This window comes from Tasmannia lanceolata, unplaced genomic scaffold (genome assembly GCF_043159265.1).
Source record: "Tasmannia lanceolata isolate RefF3 unplaced genomic scaffold, GAP_Taslan_0.1 ptg000044l, whole genome shotgun sequence".
Classification (NCBI taxonomy): Eukaryota; Viridiplantae; Streptophyta; class Magnoliopsida; order Canellales; family Winteraceae; genus Tasmannia; species Tasmannia lanceolata.
The window spans coordinates 17,381,386-17,406,245 of NW_027518721.1; the positions used below are offsets into that span (position 1 = coordinate 17,381,386).

The window sequence follows — 24,860 nt, forward strand, 5'->3', positions numbered from 1 at the left end:
TAGATAGGGTGTCTACAAAAAATCAGATCCATAGGATCATCCCAACCCTACGATTTGTTGAGGTAAAATGGATGTCTTTAAACCTTCACAAATTAGTCCATTTTTTGCCTCCACAGTTCGAATGGTTAGGATGATCCTACGGATCTGATTTTTTGTGGACACCCTATCTATATGAGGACCTTAAAAATGAATGGTTTGGATCACCCAAATAATGTGGCCCCCACTGTATTTTAAGCTAGTGTGTAGATAACTTATCTACACATGTGTGTAGGAACCGTTTTTTTTCTCTCTCTCTCTCTCTCTCTCTATATATATATATATATATATATATATATATATATATATATATATATATATATATATATATATATAGAGAGAGAGAGAGAGAGAGAGAGAGAGAGAGAGAGAGAGAGAGGAGAAGCTTATAGTGAGGTTAAGCGCCCAATCACATGGGTCCCACATTTTCTGTGGTGATCCAAACCATTCATTTGCAAAGCCCTATAGTAGATAGGGGGTGTACCAAAAATCAGCTCCATAGGATCATCCTAACCCTCCATTTGTGGAGGACAAAAATGGGCAGATTTGTGGACAAACAAGGTTTGTCCATTTTGACCTCCACAAATGGATGGGTTAGGATGATTCTATGGAGCTGATTTTTGGTACACCCCCCATCTATGTAAGGGCCTTTCAAATGAATGCTTTGGATCATCCTAACAAAGTGGGGCCCCATGTGATTGGGCGCTTATGCGCACCATAAGCTTGGTGAGCTTAAGCGCACCAACAGTTTCCTCATATATATATATATATATATATATATATATATATATATATATATATATATATATGAGGAAAAGGATTGTGAGCTTGAGCGTTCCAATCAAATGGTGCGCTTGAGCTCTCAAACCCATGTGGCCCACATTGTTAGGATGATCCAAAGCATTCATTTGAAAGGCCCTTACATAGATAGGGTGTGTACAAAAAATCAGCTCCACAGGATCATCCTAACCCATCCATTTGTGGAGGTCAAAATGGACAGACCACAAATTTGCCTATTTTTGCCCTACACTTTTGGAGGGGTTAGGATGATTCAATGGAGCTGATTTTTGGTACACACCCTATCTATGATAGGGCCTTGCAAATGAATCCTTTGGATCCTCACAGAAATTGTGGGACTCATGTGATTGGTGCACTCAAGCGCACCATTTGATGTGAGAGCTCAAGCGCACGAACACATTCCTCATATATATATATATATATATATATATATATATATATATATATATATATTGAGAGAGAGAGAGAGAGAGAGAGAGAGAGAGAGAGAGAGAGACTTTTCCTAGACACTGGCGTAGGTAGCGTTTCCAACGCACTACTTACCAGCCGTCGGATGTGTTTCATCCTATGCGTCCATTCAAAAGTTAAGGAAATGGGGCGAAAACCCAAAATCACTGGTCGCTGGTCTCTCCCTCCTCCAAGCAGATTTTCCGTCGGAGCATGTAAATAATTTCAATGCAAAAAATCCTTTCGTAGACTGCCTCCAAAAATCAAGGAATGAAGCATCTGTTGATGGGTCAAGGTATCAAATATAAAATTTGGAAATTTCTCATTTAGAGGTACACACTTTTAATTTTATTTTAATTTACCGGTTCTTGCTAAATACATGTCCATGCTGACATTTCTTCGAGTGTACTGGTTGTTGATACGACCACTTGAGCAAGGATGGGGCCGTGGAAAAATATTTGGTAGGTCCCAGAAATGATTTGAAGAGTAGATGGTTTAGGGTATTTTATGATGATTCCGATGGTGTGACTGTCAAATGCGATTGTGCTAAGTTTGAAAGGGAGGGGATCTTATGCAAACATATCCTTCGTATTATGGATACGAAACAATTGAAGAAGGTACCCGACCATTATATGTTGAGGAGATGGTCTATTCAGGCAATGTATCAAGTAGAGGGTACGATATCTACAAGGCCACAAGTAGGTAGTAGCATGAATCCGTTTCAGAGGTGGTGCCTAATCTCAAGATGGTAACGACTGGTTGATGGACCATTTTGAAGTAGGTGGTGAATGCATGCCAGCTTCTTTAAATGAGAGTAGAAGTGGGGACTGCATATTGTCATCTTTGGTTGAGATTATAAGAAGTTGGGGACCGTATGCTTTATGATTAGAGGTTCTTTGTTTATTTTTCAAGCTTACTTTCTCAATTTTTATAGTCACATCATGTGCACTCATTGTTCTAAAATGAATATGGAGATAAATATTAGCATTGCCGCATACTCTCTCTTTTTCCACTCTTTTTCCAAACACATCTATTTTTACATATACTTGACTATAAGGGGTTAAACCACATAAAAACGTGTAACAATGGATGCTCTAGATCTTTGAAGGAGGTAGACACCATGAACATCTATTTTGTTTGAAAAAAAAAAAATCACTTTGGCTTACTTTGTTCGAAGATCCAAACCATTCATTCGTTGCGACCCAATGTTAATAGGCCTTGCCCAAAAAAAAAAAAAACATTTCCCTAAGATGATCTACGATTAGTGGAGATTCATATATGGTGTCGTCGTATTAGACCGGAGGGTTAGGATGATTGAGTTGATTTTTGGAGCACAAACTATTTGCGTTGAAAAGTGAATAAGACAAAATCTGTTGAAAGCTGAGCCTGTGCGGCTGTTTTCTCATGGAACAACCGACCTGCGAAATGTCTTCTACAATAGTCCTTAGCAAATCCCTCATAAATTCTATTCTATATAATTTCTTTGCCAAAAGAGAACTGATAATTTCGCCCTTTTCGTCCCCAGTCCAGCCCCTCTAGTGTATTTATGATTCTCTTTTTACACCACAAGGGGGTGGACCGGGGAAGAAAGGATGGAAAATTTATCATTTTCCCCAAAAGTGAAAATTTATCATTTTCCCCAAAAGTGAAAATTTATCATTAATAGTCATGGATAATTATGAGGATGATATCCTTCCGAATGGGATTAGAGAATTCCTACTATTCTCTTTCTTTCTCTCAATTGAAGAAATAATTGGAAAATAAAACAGCAAGTACAAAAATGAGTAATAACCCCCGGTAGAGGCTGGTACGATTCAATTCAACATTTTGTTCGTTCGGGTTTGATTGTGTCGTAGATCTATAATTCAGATTAGTTTCCTGAACCAGAATTGGGGAGGGGGTGGGAGGGGAGTGTCGGTATTGGAAATGTCCCTAGTTTCCCGTGGCAATCCATATTGGCTTGGCATAACATAACAACACATTGATGCCATTTTTTGGCCCCGCTTTAGCCTATTAGTCATGTCTCACTGTGGGTCTCACTACCATACCAAACCCTCCCTCCAGTCACCTCGTTCCCTTGCTTTTCCATTGCTTTGATCCTCTATATCTGAAACCATCCTTAATTAAGTGGAGAATTCCTTAAAGATGATATACCACTGCTGAAGAACACCCTTTTCACTCAATAACATGCAGATGTTTGGGCGGAGTACCAACCAACGATGCGGGGTAAAGGCAATAGGGGAGCGATGCTCAACATAGTAGGATCCACTCCAGCGTCTAGAAATTGGTTAATCGGTAAAGATACATGTACTTGGTGTCCTGCCCAAGAAAGAGACCTAAGTCCTAGTAACCCCGCTAAGTGGTGATTCAACATAGATTCTACATCTTGGAACCAAGCCAATTTTGAAGCAACTTTGTGATAATGGAACCAACTAGCAAAAAGCATTAAGCCTGCAAAGACCAATGCGCCAATTGCGGTGCAATAGAGTTGTACGAAGCAGAAGCGAGAATGTCAGGTTGAGTAATGCAAACATTGGTGAGAATCCAATGCCCCGAAAACCTAAGGGTTCCTCCGCAAGGTTCGTCCATGGAGGGTGAGTCAGGGCCTAAGATCAGGACGTGGGAGGAATCGTCCATAGATGATTGAACCATTGTATGCCCTGAGAATGATATGAGGTGTTCGGAAATGGTTGAAGTAGTTGAATAGGAGGATCACTATGACTATAGCGTCAAATTTATTAAATTGTCAATGGATGGTGGTTGAATTTCAGTTCCCTAACTTAATGCGGCATGCGGTCCAAAAGACTTTTTTGCCCTCAAATGCATATGAAGGGTAGACAAATGTCATCATCTTCTCTAATTTTTTTCCATTTTTTCATCTCTACCACCGCCGACGACCATCGTTGCAACTCGAAAGAGGAGGAAGAAGAAAAAGAAGAGAAAGAAGAAGAAGAGAAGGAGAAAAGAAGGAAAAAGAAGAAGCGACACCGGAAAAAATGGAAAGCCTCGGAAAAACTAGAACGTGCTAGAAAATGGACAAGAATGAAAATTGGGGTCGATTTGATACACTCTACCCTGGCATGAGTTACCATTGTAAAATTTGGGGACAATCCGAAGGTCAAATAGAAACGCTCTAACCTTAGGGACATTTCGTCCATTAACCCTAATGGGTATGATTGAAATTGTGGGATTTAAAAGTGGATAAATATGGAAATTCACCTTAATCTAGTTAGTAGCTATAAAAGATCATTAACTCCTATAGCTCATAACTTTTCTTCGGAGAAAACCCTAGAGAGAACTGAAGAAGGAACCCTAGAAGAGGAAGGAGAGTCTCCCGAAGGAGATTCTTAGCATGGAGAAAATGATCTTCGAGGTAAGCGATATATTGATCATTGGCTTAGGTAAAGAATCATGCAAACTTATTAAAGAACAATGATTAGGGATGATCATCAATGTGTTTTCGTAGTTGGCCTTAACTCTTTGGTACTTTCGATGAATTTTGGGCACGTGGATATCTTAGTATTGCCAAGATTCTGAAGAAGGCCGATCTCAAATTGAGGAAAAAGGGTATTGGAAACTAAGGATGTTGATCTGGAATTATTTTTTGTCAATTATATGTTGAAAACTCAAGACTTTGGAGAAAAACTGCATGAAACAGAGGAAAAACTCGCATTTCGGAGAAAATCAGAATTGTTGATTCGGTCGAACAAATGTAGTGATCAGTCGACCGAACCCGAGTGTGTTGATTAAACTAGCCATGCATTGGTTTTTTCTATCTGCCGATGGAGCTATGGCACTAGAACTAAACAGGACACGCTACCTTTCTGTAGGGTTGTGGCACTGGCACGTGGTCACGTAGATCAGTCAAATGCGCACTTGTGGGATTACCCGTGGTACCTATGATATCATTACCTGGCAGTGGGGCTGTGGCACTAGCCATGACCACGTTAGACCAATCACATCTGCCTGTCAAAGGAGTTGTAGCACTGACCGTGGTGAAAGCTAATGGACACAATTGATTGTTAAAGGACTTTTGGTATAAAATGCATGGTTGTTATGTTGGCGTTTTTTTAGTGTGGCCCACATTGTTGAGTCCCACATAAGTGAAAAACGTTAGTTTTTCCTATTCACAGTAGTGTTAGTCATGAAGGAGTCTTAGTGATAAATCCCAAGTGTTTTAAACTTGTGAAACACTAAGGTGTTTGTAGTGTGGAAGGACACATACGTGTGATCCAAAATCCTATAAATGTATGTGTTTAAGTTTGATAGGAACACACATACGTTTATAGCTAAAGTTCCATATTAAAGAGAGGGTCCCTAATCTGAGAGGAAAAGAGTGCATGTGTTTCCATCAATCGAGCCTTAAGGTCCCTACTTACACTGTACATAGTTAAGGGCTTACGGTTAGGAGGGAGGGACGGAGCGAGAGAGTTTTCAAATGCGGCTTGTCTTTTTTAGTAGGGTTTTTTTAAGGGCAGTGATAAATCGACTCCCAAATATCTTAAATCGACTCCCTATGTGTCTTTCTCTCTCCTCTGGTTAGAGAGAGAAAGAGGAGAGAGATAGACACATGGGGGGTCGATTTAAGATATATGGGAGTCGATTTATCACTCCCCTTTTTTAATTACTTTAATGAATACCCCTTTTAATTAGACATAAATGAGTGAAAATAAGAAGGGCATTTTTGTACAATGGTGCTCTCCATTCAGATCTAGGACGCTCCATCGAATTTGTAAGTCTGTGTTATGATCTCTAGCGTCGGGCACTATCTATGGCTAGCCGCCTCTCCATTAGTCGACCTCCGAACATGTTGATGTCGAGCCAGAAGACCTGTGTTATGATCTCTAGCGTCGGGCACTATCTATGGCTAGCCGCCTCTCCATTAGTCGACCTCCGAACATGTTGATGTCGAGCCAGAAGACCTCCACACAGTCCAAGATTTCATCTATCATCTCAAAGAATCTCCTAGGGTGAAGGTGTCTCCTATCCGACCATCTTACTACATTGAAGGAATCACCATCCACAATGAGAGTATCCATATCTTCTAAACCGTTAATCTGATGCTTGAAGGATAACTCTATATTGCACCTCATTAGAATCCTTGATTCCAATAACACCCGAAAAGGCCCATTTGGTTGAGTCAGCCTCATCTCCGAGAAAACACCCAATGCCCACCGGACCGACATAGCCCATGCTACTTCCATTGAAGTAGAGGCTTCCGGAAAATAAATTTTAAAAAGTTGAATTTTGTTGCAGGAGTATATGAAGCTCCTTTTAAATGGTTCGGGAGTCCATGCAAAGTTGCAGGAGCAGACGATTTACCCTTCTCATTATTCTATTCGAAGTTGTAGGAATATATGATTTACCCCTCTCAAGTAGTGTATACAAATTTGGAGGAATGCACATGGTTGGAGATTTTATGCAAACTTGGAAGAATATATGCTTTTTCCTGTTTTTACCCCTTCCAAATAGTTCTAACATTATGAAACATCTTTCTTTGCTAAACATTGGCAACAATGTTATGTTTGATTCTTGTGGTATATGATGCTTTTGAATTTGATAACAAGATGTGTGTGAGAGAGAGAGAGAGAGAGAGAGAGAGAGAGAGAGAGAGACTTTAGATAAAATGATCATTATCTCGGGAGAGTTGAAAAGAAAATGAATTTCCACAAATCTTGATTGGTTACTGTCACATCCTAAACAATGGTTACATAGAGCACTTAGGGGATAAGCAAGAAAAGTTAAAGATAATTGAAGAAGATAAAGATAAGAATAATCTTATTTAAACTTAAATACCTAATCTAAATCTAGTTGCCTAATCTGAAAAACAATCTAATGGCCAGATCTTATTCTAACAAGATTGAATGCATGACTTCACACAACCATGTTACTTTTTTCATTTGAATAGATGCTTTACAACACCCGGGATGTGAATTTTCATGAAATATTCTTCCCAATCGATGCACTTGGGGTCGAAACAAAACATCTCATCTACCACACCATTATCTTTCATTGCCATCCTCAACTTCTCTGAGTTCAAGTCGTCAAACCTGCCAAACATGGGTAGGAACATAAGCGCTAAATAATTTTGAGAACATGAGTATCCAATCATTTTAGATATCTAACTTAAACAAAGAAGAAGAATATGGGTTTTTTTGGATATCTTTAAAATAATTTGCATATAATCTTATATTCAAATCGTTTTGAAAGTAATCACGATTACTTGCAAATAATCACTACAAGAAATACCCATATTGAACTCATTTCTATATGTGGACTCTCCCCTCAACTGTGTAGATGTATTTAATTATAACATCTCCAAGAGGTGGGGCTCTGCGGGGTGGGTTGGGCACGGGTCGTCAATTATTGGCTGTAGATAATTACAGCATCTCCAGACAATACACTGTGGGGTTGGGGATTTATTACATTCAAGAAGAAAAGTGTAATATGATGAGAGGGAGGTGTAATATGATGAGAGGGGGGTTCGTAGTTAACATATGTTGTGTTGGGGTTCGGTGTGTAGCTCAATGGTTGAGCTCCATTTCACTCCAAAAAAGTTGGTCTTATGTAAAAATTGACATCATTCTTTTTATACCCAAACAATTTTTTCAAGGATTTTGCTAGGGACCATCTCATAAGGCATTTGGTCGGCTGTTGCATGAGAGAGCAGCCACCTCAGATGAATTAAATGAATAAGACAAAATCTGAGTCTATGTTGCTGCTCTATCATGCAATAGACACTCCCGTAAAATGCCTTCTGGGATGGTCCCTGGCAAATCTCTTTTTTCAAATATTTCATTCTTAGAAACATGAAACTAGGGAATCATTCCAAAAAATGGTTAACAAATGCAATCTTTACTAGCATCTTAATAATTGTCAATTGCAATAGGGAGTAGAAAGTAGACATACCTTCCTTTGAAAAACAAGTATGGTTTGTACAGATGGATCAAACGCATGGTGAAGTTGTACCTTCGACGGAGACCATTGTATAGATGATCGAAATGCTTGCAAAATACTGCATTCGCTAATCCCAAGCCCTAAAGAGAAAACTCAACATAAAAACAGGCATTAAAAGGGACCATTAATATGGAGACTACCAGTTATGACCATCACTTCTTAGTAAGGGTGCCACTTGGGCCAAGATGGGTCGGGTTGAGTCCAACCCTAGCCCAACCAAGGTTGTATTTTGCCAACCCTAATTGTCCTATCGGTGGCTTTTGTTTGACGACCAATCATTCAATCTGTTCAGAACCCTTATTGGAGTGATTTCGTGTCTACTTTTTGAGTCTTTTTGAGTAGGTTTTTTAAAATTAATTTAACGAAATACCCCTTATAAGTTATAATTAGACATAAATCAATGAAAATATGAAGGGCATTTTCGTACAATGGTGCTCTCCATTCGGATCTAGGACACCCCATCAAATTTGTGAGTCTGTGTTATGATCTCTACCGCTGGGCACCATCTATGGCTAGCCGCCTCTCCATTATTAGTCAACCTCCGAACATGTTGATGTTGAGCAAGATGACCTCCACATAGTCCAAGATCTCATCTAACATCTCAGAGAAACTCCAAGGGTGAAGATGTCTCTTATCCAACCATCTTACCACATTGATGGAATCACCCTCCACAATGACGGTGTCCATATCTTCTCAAACTGTTAATCTGATGCTTGAAGTTATGGCTCTAACTTCCGCGTCATTAGAATCCTTGATTCCAATAAGACCCGAAAAGGCCCATTTGGCTGAGTCAGCCTTTCATCTTCCAGAACACCCAATGCCCATCGCACCGGCATAGCCCATGCTAGATCCATCGAAGTAGAGGCTTCCCGGAAAAAAAATTAAGAGGTTGAATTTTTTGGCCAAATCGTGATTGTTGATGACTAATCGCTATATATTTTACAGATTATGAATTTATAGGTAAAAAAGTCACATCCTTGCAAAAACAACCTTGAGTGGTAGCATGTAACGTAGAGTCATGTATAGCCAAAAGGTATCCATGGCATTGAAGATTGTTGTCCTAGAAACCCTGATGGGCCTTCCATCGTCTGTGATGCATGGGTTCTTAGAAAAGTAGTGGTACATATTATCCCCAAGCTTGGGGATACTGTAAGGATTTTGCACAGACGAACCAATGTGGTAGATGAATATGGAGGGTTGTCTTGAATGAGCCGCCATGCTTACTATCATAGCATTTACCACCATGTCTCCTGGGATCTGTATCAGATTGCAAAAGTGATGTCAAAACCCATAAGTTTACCATTACAAGAAAGAGAAAATGGTTCCTACACATATGTGTAGAGAGTTCTCTACACACTAGCTTAAAATACAGTGGGGGCCCACATTGTTTGGGTGATCCAAGCCATCCATTTTAAAGGCCCTCACATAGATAGGGTGTCTACAAAAAATCAAATCCATAGGATCATCCCAACCCTACGATTTGTGGAGGTAAAATGGATGTCTTTAAACCTTCACAAATTAGTCCATTTTTTGCCTCCATAGTTCGAATGGTTAGGATGATCCTATGGATCTGATTTTTTGTGGACACCCTATCTATGTGAGGGCCTTAAAAATAATGGTTTGGATCACCCAAATAATGTGGCCCCCACTGTATTTTAAACTAGTGTGTAGATAACTTATCTACACATGTGTGTAGGAACCGTTTTCTCGAAAGAAAAAGAAAAACTCCTTTTACGGATGGAGTAATTTCCGTCTCCAATAATTGAAAATTAGCGATAGACTTTTAAAATCCATCTCTAATAATACTCTAGGCCGGTGGTGGAGTTTTAGAAACTGTGGTGAAAGGTATATTTTTATAATTTTAATGTTTTTATTTTTATATATTTTAATAGGATTTGCTAGGGACCATCACAGAAGACATTTCACGGATGGGCTGTTGCATCGCGAAATGCCTTCTGCGATGGTTACTAGCAAATCCCTATTTTAATATAAAAAATTATGTTTAATATTATTATTAGACTGATTTAAAAAAATCATCGCCAAAATCTCTATTTCTTGGAGTGTACTGTTTGTGAACATTAATTACCTTTTAATATTTTCTAACAAGATGCAAATGGGTACTATCCATTAATTTATAGTGATAGATGTCTTATATTATGTAACTGTAATTTTGGTGTTTTTAATGAGTAGCTATATCCTCCAAGGGGCTCCGATTTGGGGTCACCAAGGTTTAAAATTTCAGCTTCGGTACCGGTTTCGGACCCTCGAATTTCGAAATTTCGAAATCTGGTACATAACCCGAAATGATTATTTTATTTGATATTAAATTTCGGTTGAAATTTTGGTAAAATATTAAATTAATATTAAAAAAACAGTTTTTTTTGGTCCAATTTCGGAAAAACCAAAATTTCGACCGAAATTTAGACCGAAATTCCGAAATTTCGGCGGAAATAAATGACCGTTTCGGTTTTGGTCAATTTCAGTGTCAGTCTCCACCGAATTTCGGATTTCGGTCGAAATTTAAAACCATGGGGTCACATGGAGCAATTTCAATTTCTATGGTTTTGAAGGAGAGATAAGCTTGTAACTATAACTAGGTAGAAATCTTCTCATCTACTTAGTGTATGTACGCACATTGCCAAGCAATCTAAATGTTTCCACTATGTGTTTCTGTTTTATTTTCTTTACTGTTTTTGTAATTTGATCCGGATTTACGATCACAACATTTCTTATTTTATTAGTGACATTAAGTACCTGTCTCCTATTTTTGTTTTTTCACATGCAACTTATGTAAGAAGATGAAAGATCCCGCATCAGAAAGGGAGGAAAAGTTACTGGGCTATATATGTGGATTTTTCCTCTTCCTGTGTAAACACGTTTTCAGCGGAAAAAACAAATCCAGGGAGAGCTGCGGCCTAGAACCGGACAATATCTACATGGATGGTTGGGGTGTTACAAATATGGTATCAGAGCCGTACCTCCTCTAGTATGATGTGCCAACGAGGACATTGGGCCCTTTAAGGGGGGTGGATTGTAATAGTCCCACATCGGAAGCGGAGTGCGAAAGTTCCTAGGTTATATGTTGTAGACCCCCATTCCCTGTGTAGACGCGTTTCTGTGGAAAAGCAAAACCGGGGAGGGCTGCGGTCTAGAACCGGACAATATCTACATGGCCACATCGGAACCGGAGAGCTAAAGTTCATGGGTTATGTGTAGACCCTCACATTCCCTGTGTAGACGTGTTTTCAGCATTTGCAAGGGACGGGCCCCGCGGAGTGGGCCGGACACGGTTAGTGTTGCTGGAAAACATAACCGGGAAGGGTAGATGACCCAGAACTGGACAATATCTACAAAGTGAGGTCGGGGCGTGACAGAACACACACAAACTGTTGAGTTACGTGGCTTGAATTCAACCTGGTTGGATCCTAAAATGTGTGACCTGACCCACTATTTAACTGAGTTGGACCCAGTTCAGGTAAGCTTGTTTTGACCCACTTAATTTGTATAAGGGGTTTTAGGGCTTATTTTGCATCCTAGCTTTTCAGAAAGGGTGCGGAGGGTGTATTAGTGTTTCTGGGTGGGTTTGGTGAGAGTTACCAATTTCCTCTTGTAATCTCCAATTCCTATAGTGGATTTTCTCGTAGCCTCTACCGTCGATGTAAGCTTTACGCCGAACCACATAAACCTTTGTGTCTTCATGTGTTGCTTGTGTTTGCCTGTTTCATTTTGCTTTGCCATTGAAATTGCATGTTGCTATTGTGGGTTTTTTTCACAACACAAACTATAACGTACAAATGTGTCATACATTCATAAATAAGAAAGGAAGCATATGGAGGAAACTTACTACATCGAGAATCTCCCTATGTGCCGCCGGTATGCATCTCAACCTCCCCTTACCATAACTCACAATAAAGCTATCAATGGTTCTGCAGTTACCCAAAGTACATAAAGTATGATTAGCAAGGCATTCTACCTAAATACCAACATTTTCTTGATTTCTCTACATGTGATGGTAACCTCTTTCCAGTGTTGAATGTCATTGAATTCATCAAATTAGAGTTATAATTAAGTGAAGAATATGCAAGGGGTGAAGTTTACAAGAAGAACCCAAGGAAATAACTTCTTTTGTAAAAATAAGAGAGATTTCCGGAGCAACAATCTCTATAAATCCCTTTTAAGTTACCTGCTGCCTTCAATCCACCCAGGGAAAGGCTCTCTATAAGTGCTTGTTATGATAGTTGGGCGTATGATGACTAGAGGTACATTTTCTCTAAATCGTCCAAGAAGCATTTCTCCCATCGCCTTTGTAAAAACATAGGTATTTGGCCAACCAAAGAATCGAGCCCTGAAAGAAATAAAGGGGCAGAGATGGAGAAACAAATGGAATAATTAAACGGCATATAGCTTGTTTGGGAAGAATTAATTGGCAAATTCTTGAACTAGTTACTATACGTTGAGCAATATTCATCCCATAGGCATTTCCAAAATAGGCAGCATACTTGAATTCAATGACTTTAGGTTGAGCCATAGACCTATAGTTAATTAGTCATCCGATAGATATTTTGGAGTGGAAAGAAAAATCCAAACATCATGGTCGCGGGATAGCCAAAGATTTCATCAATTTGTGGAGTAACAAATGACGCATTTGTACCATTAAGCGTGCTATGTAATCATGAAAAAACTTTATGAAATTTTCATATGTAAGTAGTTATGAGCAAGGTTTTAAATTTTGACCGAAATCCGAAATTTCGGATATGTCGGTCAACACCGAAAGCAAAACGTTCCAAAACCGAAATTACCGAAAGGTTTTATTGTGTAGGTAAATGAATAACAAGAAAAAAGAAAGAAAGAAAGAAATGTAACAATCCCATTATGTACCACGCATATACTTTAAAGTTATGGTTTCTCTTTTTAAACAATGTTTTGACTTTTCCTTAAATTTCTTTATAAACAATGTTTTAACTTTTTCCTAAATTAGTGTAGATAAGTTATCTACACGCTAGCTTAAAATACAGTGGGGGCCACATTGTTTGGGTGATCCAAAGAATTCAATTGATTGGCCCTCACATAGATAGGGTGTGCCCAAAAAAATCAGTTCCGTAGGATCATCCCAACCCTACGAATTGTGGAGGTAAAATAGACGTTAATAAACCTTCACAAATCTTTCCATTTTTTGCTTCCACGGTTCGAATTGTTAGAATGATCCTATGGAGCCGATTTTTTGGGCACACCCTATCTATGTGAGGGCCCATCAAATGAATGCTTTGGATCACCCAAACATTGTGGCCCCCACTATATTTTAAGCTAGTGTGTAGATAACATCTACACTAGTGTGTCTCTGTAGCTACTTCATTTAGTTTTATGTATTACAAAATTTCATATTTTTCACAACGATTCATTTACTGGGACCAACAATTCTTGATCAATTCTGTTTTTAGAAACATTGATCTTAATATTTGCAATCTTTGGTGGATCCAAGTTGAGTTTTTCAAACCTTTGGATTCCAAGTTCTTTCATAGCAATTGTTTCTGCTTTTCTCTCAGCTCCATCATCACGAAGTTCCATCAATCTTTCCTTTGCCAATTTCATCTCTGCTTCAATGTCTAAACCCATGCTTCCATTTAGTGTTTCACCCATGTTAAAAGGTTTCTCTAATATGAGTCCTGCCTTTTCCCCAGCAACATACGCTAGAACACCATATGAAATTTGATTCATTAGAGGGCTGAAAGATCAAACTTCGAAAAGAAACTAATTCCTAATTACAAAAAAATAAGATAAAGAGGTGTGAAGCGAAGGAAATATAGAGAAAAGGAGCAGGAGAAAATAGAGCTTCAAGAATAAGATGAGAGAGAGAGAGAGAGAGAGAGAGAGAGAGAGAGAGAGAGAGAGAGAGAGAGACTCACCAGTTGAAATATGGAGAAGCATCTCTAGTTTCACACATTTCTTTGCAAACTTCAAAACGTGCTTAGCTCCCATTGTGTTAGTAACCAAGGACACATCATATCTATAAGTCAATAATTTAAAAAAAATAGTAATTAGTAATTTGAAAAGAAAAAAAAGAGAAGAAAATGGTTTCATTAACTGTTTGTTATCCATCATCACCTCTCATCAAAGTTTGTAGTAGCAGCTACATTTACAACAACATTGATTTCTCTCCACATTTCTTCCTTGAGACTATTCTCCTCTATTCCCAAGTTCTCATAAGCAATATCCCCTGCAAGAGGAGTCACCTTGTCCCATATAAATGAATAAAAACTCTTACCATATTTCTCTCTCAGTACCCTAAACACCTCCTTCTCCATAACCTGACAATAAAACAAAGTTAAGATATGATACCTAACATCTTGGTGCAAGTGATATTGAATTGCCTCCTTGAAGCCACTTGATTGATAGAGGAGTAAAGAAAGTACATATATTATATAGAGAAGTAAGGGTAGTGGCATACATCATTTTGCAACCGCTGCTTAGCAGTCTCATCTTTTGTGGGTCTTATAAGAAGAAAAAGCCTCTTCGCATGAGGTTGAACTCTAAGTAGTTTCTCCACAAAAACTATACATTCATTTGACAGGAAAACATATCAGTACATTTGGGTGATAATGAAGAGGAGAGAAATGAGAAAGAAGATAAAAAAGAGTGAGGAACATACTTTTTGCTAGAAAGCCAGTAGAACCAGTGACTAAGATGCTTTTGTTCTCCAAGGATTGTAAAATACACCCCAAATCCATTTGGAAATCCATTTCAGAGTAAATAATATGTAAAGCTAAAGCCCTCAATGAAGAAAGGTATGTTGTGTCACTCGAATGTGAGTAATGTATTTATACAAGCAAGTAGGATGATGTGGCACAAGAAAGTGGATAGTTATGCGTTGAGAGAAAAACAAAAGGGTGAGAGAGAGAGATAGAGAGATGTATTCTCCTCTGTGATGTAAGGGTTAAAACTTGTTCGTTTATCCAACATTCATCCACTCATGCTGGTGAATGTTGTTAAACGAACAGGTTAAGTCATATAATTAACGCTTAAACTAAACCGACTGAGGAATAGTTATTCACCAGTGTTCACCAACTACGTATTTTTTAATCTTGGGAAATTAAGCTATAGTCAATACTATAGAGACTCTCTCTCTCTCTACCGTTAAAAAAAAAAACTAGAGAGAGAGAGAGCGAGCTAGTTGATCGTAAATAACCAAAAAAGGCATAAAACTTGGATATTAAATTATGAACAAGATTAATATGCCCACCATTTATAAAGGAGTGCATCTAGTAATACTAAGGGAACATGTGCCACTGTTTTGCATGTCTTACTTTTCCCTAAAGACGTCGTGTTGCGGAAAAAAAAAATGAATTTTTGCCAACTAGTCCCTGCTTTGTAAAATTATTGCTAAGTAATGCTTAAGAATTTCATATTTGCCAATTAGTCTCTATTTTGGAAAATAATTGGCATACCATCCAAAAAATTAAAGAATCGCGGTTACTTTATTCCATTAAACATTCGTAGCATCTTTGCTGATGTCTTTATAAAAGCACAAGGACAGGCCAATTTCCGCTTCATTCTAGTCAAGTTGGGTGTCAAGAATCTTCACGCTCCAACTTGAGGGGGCGTACTGGAAATATTCTCTAAATGGCACCGGCGTATAGATGGAAATTGGAAATTGCAATTCATGCATAAAGATAGAAGTGATAATTGCAATCTTTCATATTGCATTTACCTCAGGATTCATGGAACTTTTCGAACGTTTCCTTCACATAGATGGAAACGTTTTCTACATATGGATGGAAGAAATAGATCACAGACTCCATAGAAGCCTATCAAATGTGAGGGCCTATCAAATGAATGGTTTGGATCACCAAAACAATGTGGGCCCATTGTATTTTAAGCCGGCAGTGTAGCTAAATTAGCTACACTAGTGTGTAGCTTCACTTTCCTCTATATATATATATATATATATAGAGAGAGAGAGAGAGAGAGAGAGAGAGAGAGAGAGAGAGAGAAAACGGTTTCTACACAGGGTGTCCACAAAAAATCAGCTCCATAGGATCATCCCAACCCTACGATTTGTGGAGGTAAAATCCATTTTTTGCCTACACGGTTCAAAGGGTTAGGATGATCCTATGAAGATGATTTTTTGGGCGCACCCTATTCACATTACTATGCTTACTAGATATGTTATGCACATATTTATATTTCCCAATACGAACTACTTGGGTAGTGTGTATTGGGAAAAGTACACGTAATTGAATGTAAGGAGAGGGTATTGGCATTATTTTTGTCATAGCAGATCAATTTGAGTTACATGTCAAACAAACGGTTCATATCATTTGAAGGTGGTTTAGTTACGGCATACTCATTGGTGCACCTCATCTTATTACAATGAGGTCGAGCCCTACTGAAATATTCTTCCCTCTCACTTACCCTCTAACGCATTCGCCCCTTGATAACTGGAACAGTGGGAAACTTTAACGCTGTTTGACATCAAATCACCTTTAAAATGGGGCTAAATGCGTACTACAGGGGGAGGGGGGTGAAAATATCATTGCCGCCCTTGAGCGATCCAGCTGGATTTTAAGAGGGGCACAGTCACATGACTCACATCCACTTCAATGGAAGATTCCGCCCGGTAACTGCCTTTTCGTGGCCGGCCAAACTAAATGGAAGGGAAGTGATATATTCGCCCCCATTTCTTACTTGAGCCACCCCCTGTAGTGCATTTATAAGTTTATAACTACTTTTTTACGATAAAACGAGTTGGCCCAAGGAAGAAAAGGGGGAAACTTATTTGTTTGTTACGGAAAGTATTAATTGCTGTACTTTTATTAGCATAACCATGTTTTGATATTTGCACTAATCCATCTTGTCTTTTATTATCTAATGAATTGTCAGAGGTCATTACAGTTCCCAAAAAGCTTTCACAAGTCGATTAAAAAAGAAAAGACAAACTAGGTTTGTGCAATTATTAGAACATGGATGTGCTGATAATTTTCCCCAAAATAAATTGTATTTTGATTAGAGTCTTTCTTTTCCTCATTTTGTGCATTTTCTCACTCTCCTCATTCTTGCCTTCTCTAGTCTCTCCACAGTCTTCCCACCCATCCTAGCTCTCTCTCTCTCTCTCTCTCTCTCTCTCTCACACACCACTTGCTAAACTAAAAACTTCATAGCCTTAAATATATCTGGAAGGGCGCCTTTTTCCACACTGGCAGCAGGTGGGGCCCATCTCTGACCAAACTGGACCAAAGATTTTGTGGGCCCCACTTTCAAAAAATCATGCTGATTAGAAGATCTTAATCCTGCAATTAAGAATTTGTAAATAGCTCCACTAGTGATTAAATGCTGAAAATGATAACTTAGATATCTAATCAACATGATTTCTGGGCCAGAAAATATACAAAATAGGGCCCACTAGATGAGTCTCTAGACTGATCATAAGTTGGGCAATATTATAGCTAATAGTGTAGTATTAAAATGAAAGAATAATACCCCACAAACATGGACGTTAGAATTGAAAATTTACAACTTTGAACAATTGAAAATAAAAAACTAATATTTAAAGCTTTAATACACCATAGACATATTTTTAGGTAGGATAAAAGATTTTATAATGCCGAGGATAATACAAGTAACCGTTTTAAAATTCCAACCCCACTTATCTACCTTAGATTGGTCTTAGCAAAATGAACTATTAAAATCATGTCTCCAAATGCCTTTTTTGGCCACTGAATTTGAATTATTGCATATCTTTATTTTGTATTGGATCCACATCATTGCATCTACAGTTTTCAGAGCCACAATAAATGCACTAACTAACAGTGGAAGCCCATATTGTTTGGGTGATCCAAACCATTCATTTGATTGGCTCTCACATAGATAGGGTGTCTACAAAAAATCAACTCCATAGGATCATCCTAACCCTTCAAACCGTGGAGGCAAAAAATGGACAGATTTGTGAAGGTTTATACACGTCCATTTTACCTCCACAAATCGTAGGGTTGGGATGATCCTATGGAGCTGATTTTTTATGTACACCCTATCTATGTGAGGGCCAATCAAATGAATGGTTTGGATCACCCAAACAATATGCCCTCCATTGTATTTTAAGGTAGTGTGTGAAAACCTCTCTCTCTCTCTCTCTCTCTCTCTCTCTCTATATATATATATATATATATATATATATATATATATATATATATATATATATATATATATGAGGAAATTGTTGGTGCGCTTAAGCTCACCAAACTTATGGTGCGCTTAAGCGCCCAATCACATGGGGGCCCATTTTGTTAGGATGATCCAAATCATTCATTTGAAAGGCCCTTACATAGATGGGGTGTGTACCAAAAATCAGCTCCATAGGATCATCCTAACCCATCCATTTGTGGAGGTCAAAATGGACAGACATTGTTTGTCCACAAATCTGCCCATTTTTGTCCTCCACAAATGGAGGGGTTACGATGATCCTATGGAGCTGATTTTTGGTACACACCCTACCTATGATAGGGCCTTGCAAATGAATGGTTTGGACCACCACAAAAAATGTGGGACCCATGTGATTGGGCGCTTAAGCGCACCATAAGTTTGGTGAGCTTAAGCGCACCAACAATTTTCTCTCTCTCTCTCTCTCTCTCTCTCTATATATATATATATATATATATATATATATGAGAAAAGTCTTTCTGTACACGTGCGCAGGGAGCGGCTTAAAAAGCCACCAGTTTGTTGGTATGGCGGGTCCACCTCTGCAGGGTCCACAAAACGCGACCAACCGGTGGCTTTTTAAGCCACTTGTGCGCAGAGAGCTCCCTGCGCACGTGCGCAAAAACACTTTCCTCTATTTATGTGTGTGTGTAAATATAGACATATTAACATATGTGTGTGTGAGTGTATATATATATATATATATATATATATATATATATATATATATATATATATATAGAGAGAGAGAGAGAGAGAGAGAGAGAGAGAGAGAGAGAGAGAGAGAGAGAGAGAGAGGTTCCTGAGGTGGCACTAACGCTACCTTATATGGGGTGGCGCTAACAAAACATAGGGGGGCCCACTTTGTTTGGATGATCCAAAGCATTCATTTGATAAGTCCTCACATAGATATGGTGCCCACAAAAAATCAGGTCCATAGGGTCATCCTAACCCTTCATTTGTGGAGCTTAAAATGGATGGGTATAAACCTCCATATATCTAAACCTCCACAAATGGAAGGGTTAGGATGATCCTATTGACCTGATTTTTTGTGGGCACCCTATCTATGTGAGGGCCTATCAAATGAATGCTTTGGATCATCCAAACAAAGTAGCCCTCCTATGTTTTGCGAGCGCCACCTCATATAAGGTAGCGCTAGCGCCACCTCAGGAACTATTTACTCATATATATATATAGGGGAAAGTGATTGTGAGCGGCCCCTCATATTAGCTGGTGGGCCCACATTTTTTGGGTGATCCAAGCCGGTCATTTGATAGGCCCTGACGTAGATAAGGGGTGCCCAAAAAAATCAGCTCCATAGAATCATCCCAACCCTTCATACTGTGGAGGAGAAAGAGGGGGAAAATGGACAGGTAAGTGGGCAAATTTATACCCGCCCATTTAATAAGACAAATTTATACTCGCCCGTTTTTTCGTAATTGTCATTATTATTGCTAGCTTCTTTCTTTACTTATTATTGCTAGCAACCTTTCAAGAAATAGTATTTCGGTGTAGTTTTTCATCAATCTAATAAGACAAATCTCTGAATACATACAATTGCAAAGGATGGGCGAGACGTAGCGTTTGGAGAAGGTGACTAGCAAATCAAGATTCAAAATTACCAGCGACGTGTTAATGCCACAGAGTTTGCAAATAATACAGATATGTGGGGAGGGCAAAAAACGGTAAAATCATCCACATTTACGTGTTAAATGGACATTTTTTCAACAGTTCCCTTTTTTTTTATGCAACTTCAGGAAGGATGCCACACACTATACTTAATACATACATGTATTATACATTCATAACTATGAAAGGAACCATAGGGAGCAAGCTTACCACATCGAGAATCATCCTTCTATCTATCGGCACGCATCTCAACTTCCCCTTACCATAATTCACTATAAAGACATCGAAGGTTCTACAGTTACCCAAAGTACATAAAGTAAGATGGTATTATGCATAAATACCAAAATTTTCTTGATTTCTCTAAAACCTCTTTTCGGTGCTGAATGTCATTGAATGAATCAAATTGCCTTTTGAAGTGAAGGATATCCAAGACATGAAGGTTATGAAGAAGATCCCAAAGAAAATTATTTACAGTTAGTGTGTGTGTGTGTGTGTGTGTGTGTGTGTGTGAGAGAGAGAGAGAGAGAGAGAGAGAGATCGATTACAGGAGCATTAACATGTTTTAAAATTTCTTGTTAGGTAAATTTGGGGTATGTAACCCGTACGGGTGTGGCTCTTTTGCTTAGAGTCATAGGTATGGTCCCCATCGACGCAAGTTCAAATCCCCCGGGCTTCCCCGATGCGCGTGGTTAACAGGAGGTTGTGCGCATCCTAGGGAATAATCCCGCCCTAAAAATTGGGGTGTGGATACCCCATGTCAATAAATGATTTTTTTTGTATGTCAACAAACTAAGTCATAAATCAAGTAACTAATTTGAAGAATATGAAATTATAGACGATAGTAGTGTATGTAATCTGCAAATCCATGGGTTCTTGTCTTTTAAGCCAGGATTTTTTTCATGATAAATCAGTGTCTCCATGTCATGTAATTGGTGGGAGAAGGAGGAATTTGAGAGGGCAGGAATGAGTCGAGGGTGAGCAGTGGCTAAAAAGTTAGCAAAAGTCCATCACATTTGGAGTAGAGTTTTTTGTTTCGTGATTTTTCAGGCTTTTCTTATCCTCTCCTCACTGACTCTCCCATGTATTCCGGGAAAAAAATCCCTCGCCCAGCCTCCTCACCACATGGAAAAGCTAATTTATCATGAAATAAATTCATGGTAGCGAAGCGTACCTGCCTTGAACCTCAAACCCAAAACCATGCTTGTTGTGAGGGTGTGTTTGAAAGCCAATGGAAGGCATTTAATCCCATATTGAAAAGTGAAAGAAACATTTTCCTCCTTATAAGAGGTGGTACACAGGAAAAGGCTTGGGCCTTTCAAGGAGCATTAAAATTGTTTGGGTGAGCCAAGTTTTACATGAACTAAAATAAACAAACACACTCGCCGCGTTCGGTCGTGGCCATGGTCCGAGGTCTAGGTCTTGGTCATCAATAAAAAAATCTTTTATTTTACATCCTAAATGACTTGTTTGTCGTCCAAAATCTACAATTAAGTTTCAAATAGTTTTTATTTATGAACAGACTCCATTTAAGCATCCATTTATATCTAACATCTTTATTACCGTTTTCTAAATGTTGTGGTCCGTCTTCTCTGAAGAGGCATACCTTCCTTTCGAATTGGGGGTGGTATTCTCTATAAAGAAGGAAGAACACCAGCACCCAGAATACAGATACATAAAAAACAATATAGACATAGACGAAAGAATGATTTTCTCCTTAAGGTTTTTCCGCACTATGTTCCTCCATATCCATTCTATGTTTGAGCAGTTCTTAAGTGATTCTATGAAGATCAATAAGCTAGTTCATGTCTATTGGAGCCTAAGAGAAGTTTTATCTTGGAGGTTGGTCCAAGGATCCTGGATTGTACAGTAGGGGGCGGATACGATACTTAAGGAGAGTGATCAAGTGGAAAGACTTAGCTTTCTTCTTCATTCAACAAACAATTTTTTTTTTTCAAGCAAGGGTTATGTCGTCAAAATCGATTAGTGCATCTGTCTCTCCACTTTCATTAGTAATTTGTTTTTTCAACAATCTTCAAACTCGGTTTCGCCATATATATATTATTGAGCATCCATCATACATCTATTGTTCCAACAATATATATCAAGAATCATATTTTGATATTATGGCTACTGAGGCCCCCAAGTCCTCCTCTATTTCCACCATTGTTACAAACATCAGTGTAACCAATGTTCTTGATGTTTCAAAAATCGAACAGTTCAATGGTTCAAATTACAAGTGGTGGAAACAACATATTCTATTTTCATTAAAGCAAATTGGGGTGGCTGTTGCACTTACCCAACCATCACCAGTTGAAAACGCAATGTGATTTAATGGATGGAATCAAGCTGATTATGTTTGCAGTTATCATAACTTGAATGGAATATTAAATGAATTATACAATGTATACTATTATGATACACATTCTTTGAATATTTAGCATGCACTACATAGAAAATGTGCACTTAAAAAATGTTAGAAATAAGAAATATTTTATAGGAAAATTTTTGGATTTTGTCATGAAAGATAGTAAAAATGTGTTTAGAAAAATTGATGAGTATCAATTCTTAGTTAGAGAATTGGCTAAGGAAGGTATGAAATTACCTGATGCATTCATGTCTGGTTCTCTTATAGAGAAATTGACATTATCTTGGAAAGACTAGACTAAGGAATGAACCATAGATCAAGCATGAAATTCTAAGGGTGGTCCCTAGTACGGCAACTTATGAGGAGGGAAATTTTAGGTTGCTAAAAAGTTTTATGCTTTTGAAAACTTTAACCCAAATTTAGAATATTAAGAGATGAAGAATGACAATGAAGCACACAAGTTAAATCCTAAATGCAAATGCAAATTAAGAGCATGAGTAAGAGAGAATGCACCCGAGATTTAAAGTGGTTCGGTCCTCTAACGCGAGGCCTACTCCACTCCACCAACCAAACCCGTTGATGGCTTCACTATTCGATCTTCTTAACTTCGGCGAAGATCAATGCCGATTAAAATTCCGAATGCCTTTAACCTTGGTGGCAATCTTCACCACGGAGAGTGAGCTCCGCTTCTCCGAACACTCGCCCTAATACAATCTTGATAAAGAAAGAAAGAACCTAAAACAATCCCTCACAAGGGTTTACAAATTGTAGAAGATGTACAAATTTGAGCCTAATTATCCAAATCCTAATCTTAGAAGATAAGAGGCATAAACAAGATTTAATCACTCTTTGGATGTTCAAATGAAGTTTTTGAGTGTTAGGATTAATCATGGGGAAGTTTGGAATACCCAATATATATAGGAAAACCCATTATGACCGTTTGAGGGGCATTTTCGTAAATCTGGCAAAGTTCCCAACGGTCAAATTTCTTCCCGTTAAAGTGTTCTCGGAGTTCCGAGAATTTCTCTCGGAGTTCCGGGAATACAAACAGAAGATGGAAAAATTCTACTGGACCAAATCTCAGAGCTCCGAGGATTTCTCGGAGTTCCGAGCTCAGAGCTCCGAGAAGCCTATCAGCAGCAGATTTTCAATTCTGTTTCTTATTTGTTTGGCCTTCCAACTTTACACCAAGTTGGGATTGTAAATGAGGGTTCCCAAGTGTTGGAACACCACAAGGACAATCACTTCAAACAATTTAGGGTGTGTGAGATTAACTTTATTTATGCATCTTAAAATCTAATACTAAGATTGGATCTTATACATTCTAATAGACTTTGATCTTCAATAGATTCTTCAAGTCTTCATGCGTCTTGGATCTCCGATGTCTTTGGCCTTCCTAAGTGGTCTAATGAGAGCTTCTTGGCCTTAATCCAAGCAATCTTGTCTTTAAGCAATTATGATCTACAACTTAGACAATTAGACACATTAGTGATCTTAAATCACTTGTGTATTAGAATCATCAAAATAAGATGGGAATTGCCAATGTAGGAACCATTGGGCTTACAATCTCCCCCTTTTTTATGATGACAAGCAGAAGAGATTTTCCAATAAAAGCATGCATATATTTCCTTACACTAGATTTCTCTCCCCCTTTGGCATCTATAAAAAAGATGGGGTAATAGGAAATCAAAGGGATAAAATTTTTAATTTTAAGCTCCCCCTTTTTCAAGGAAAAAGACAAACATAGAACTCCCCCTATTTGGAAAACAAATTCAATACAAGAGGGGATTTTAAAATTCAAAGATATACAAATAATTAAGCAAACGAGCCCCTAATCTAACCATATATGAAGAGAATCATATGGGGACTTTGGGAATCCAAGATTTCTTGGTTCCACCACAATCCCTAATTCTAGATGCACATTGGAATTGGTAATGAACATTTATTCCACAGTAATGGCATCTAACATGAGGATTAGATAGACTAGTCCTATCATAAAAGGCATGATTAGGTCTACGACTAGTCTTTTTCAAGATTATGTCAATAATTTTATTACCATTTAGGAATCCATGGAGACATAATCTTAACCTTTCATTTTCATTATGAAGATGTGTTATTTGATTTAAAGAATCATTAAATTCATCTTCATAAGATTTGGAAGAGCTTGCCACATTTTGAAATTGTGCTAATTGGCAAGTTTTCTCATCCAAAATACCCTTAAAGGTTTTAATCTCAAGTTTAAAATTTTCAAGTTTTACTTTAGCTTGAGAAATGTAAGAAGAACACTAATTTTTCAAAAAATCAAGTTCATTTTCTAATTTTGAAATAGATTTTTTAAGAACCTTATTTTTAGAAATTTGATAATGCAAAGTTATGCATAATTCATCATAAGATATGTTTCCACTATCACTACTTGATGAATTACAAGAGGAGTTAG

At 38.1% G+C, this 24,860-nt stretch overlaps 1 protein-coding gene across 1 annotated transcript; it reads right to left on the reverse strand.

Moving 5' to 3' along the window:
• Positions 1-6,928: 6,928 nt before the first annotated feature.
• LOC143863897 (alcohol-forming fatty acyl-CoA reductase-like) lies at positions 6,929-15,011 on the reverse strand. Its single transcript, XM_077374676.1, has 10 exons — positions 14,885-15,011; positions 14,684-14,787; positions 14,341-14,543; positions 14,142-14,242; positions 13,733-13,925; positions 12,422-12,583; positions 12,083-12,164; positions 9,229-9,495; positions 8,191-8,318; positions 6,929-7,331 (listed from the first exon to the last, which is right to left on the reverse strand). Exons 1-10 carry the CDS (start codon positions 14,973-14,975, stop codon positions 7,178-7,180), a joined length of 1,485 nt encoding a protein of 494 aa, XP_077230791.1. The 5' UTR covers positions 14,976-15,011; the 3' UTR covers positions 6,929-7,177.
• Between the last annotated feature and the right edge of the window lie 9,849 nt (positions 15,012-24,860).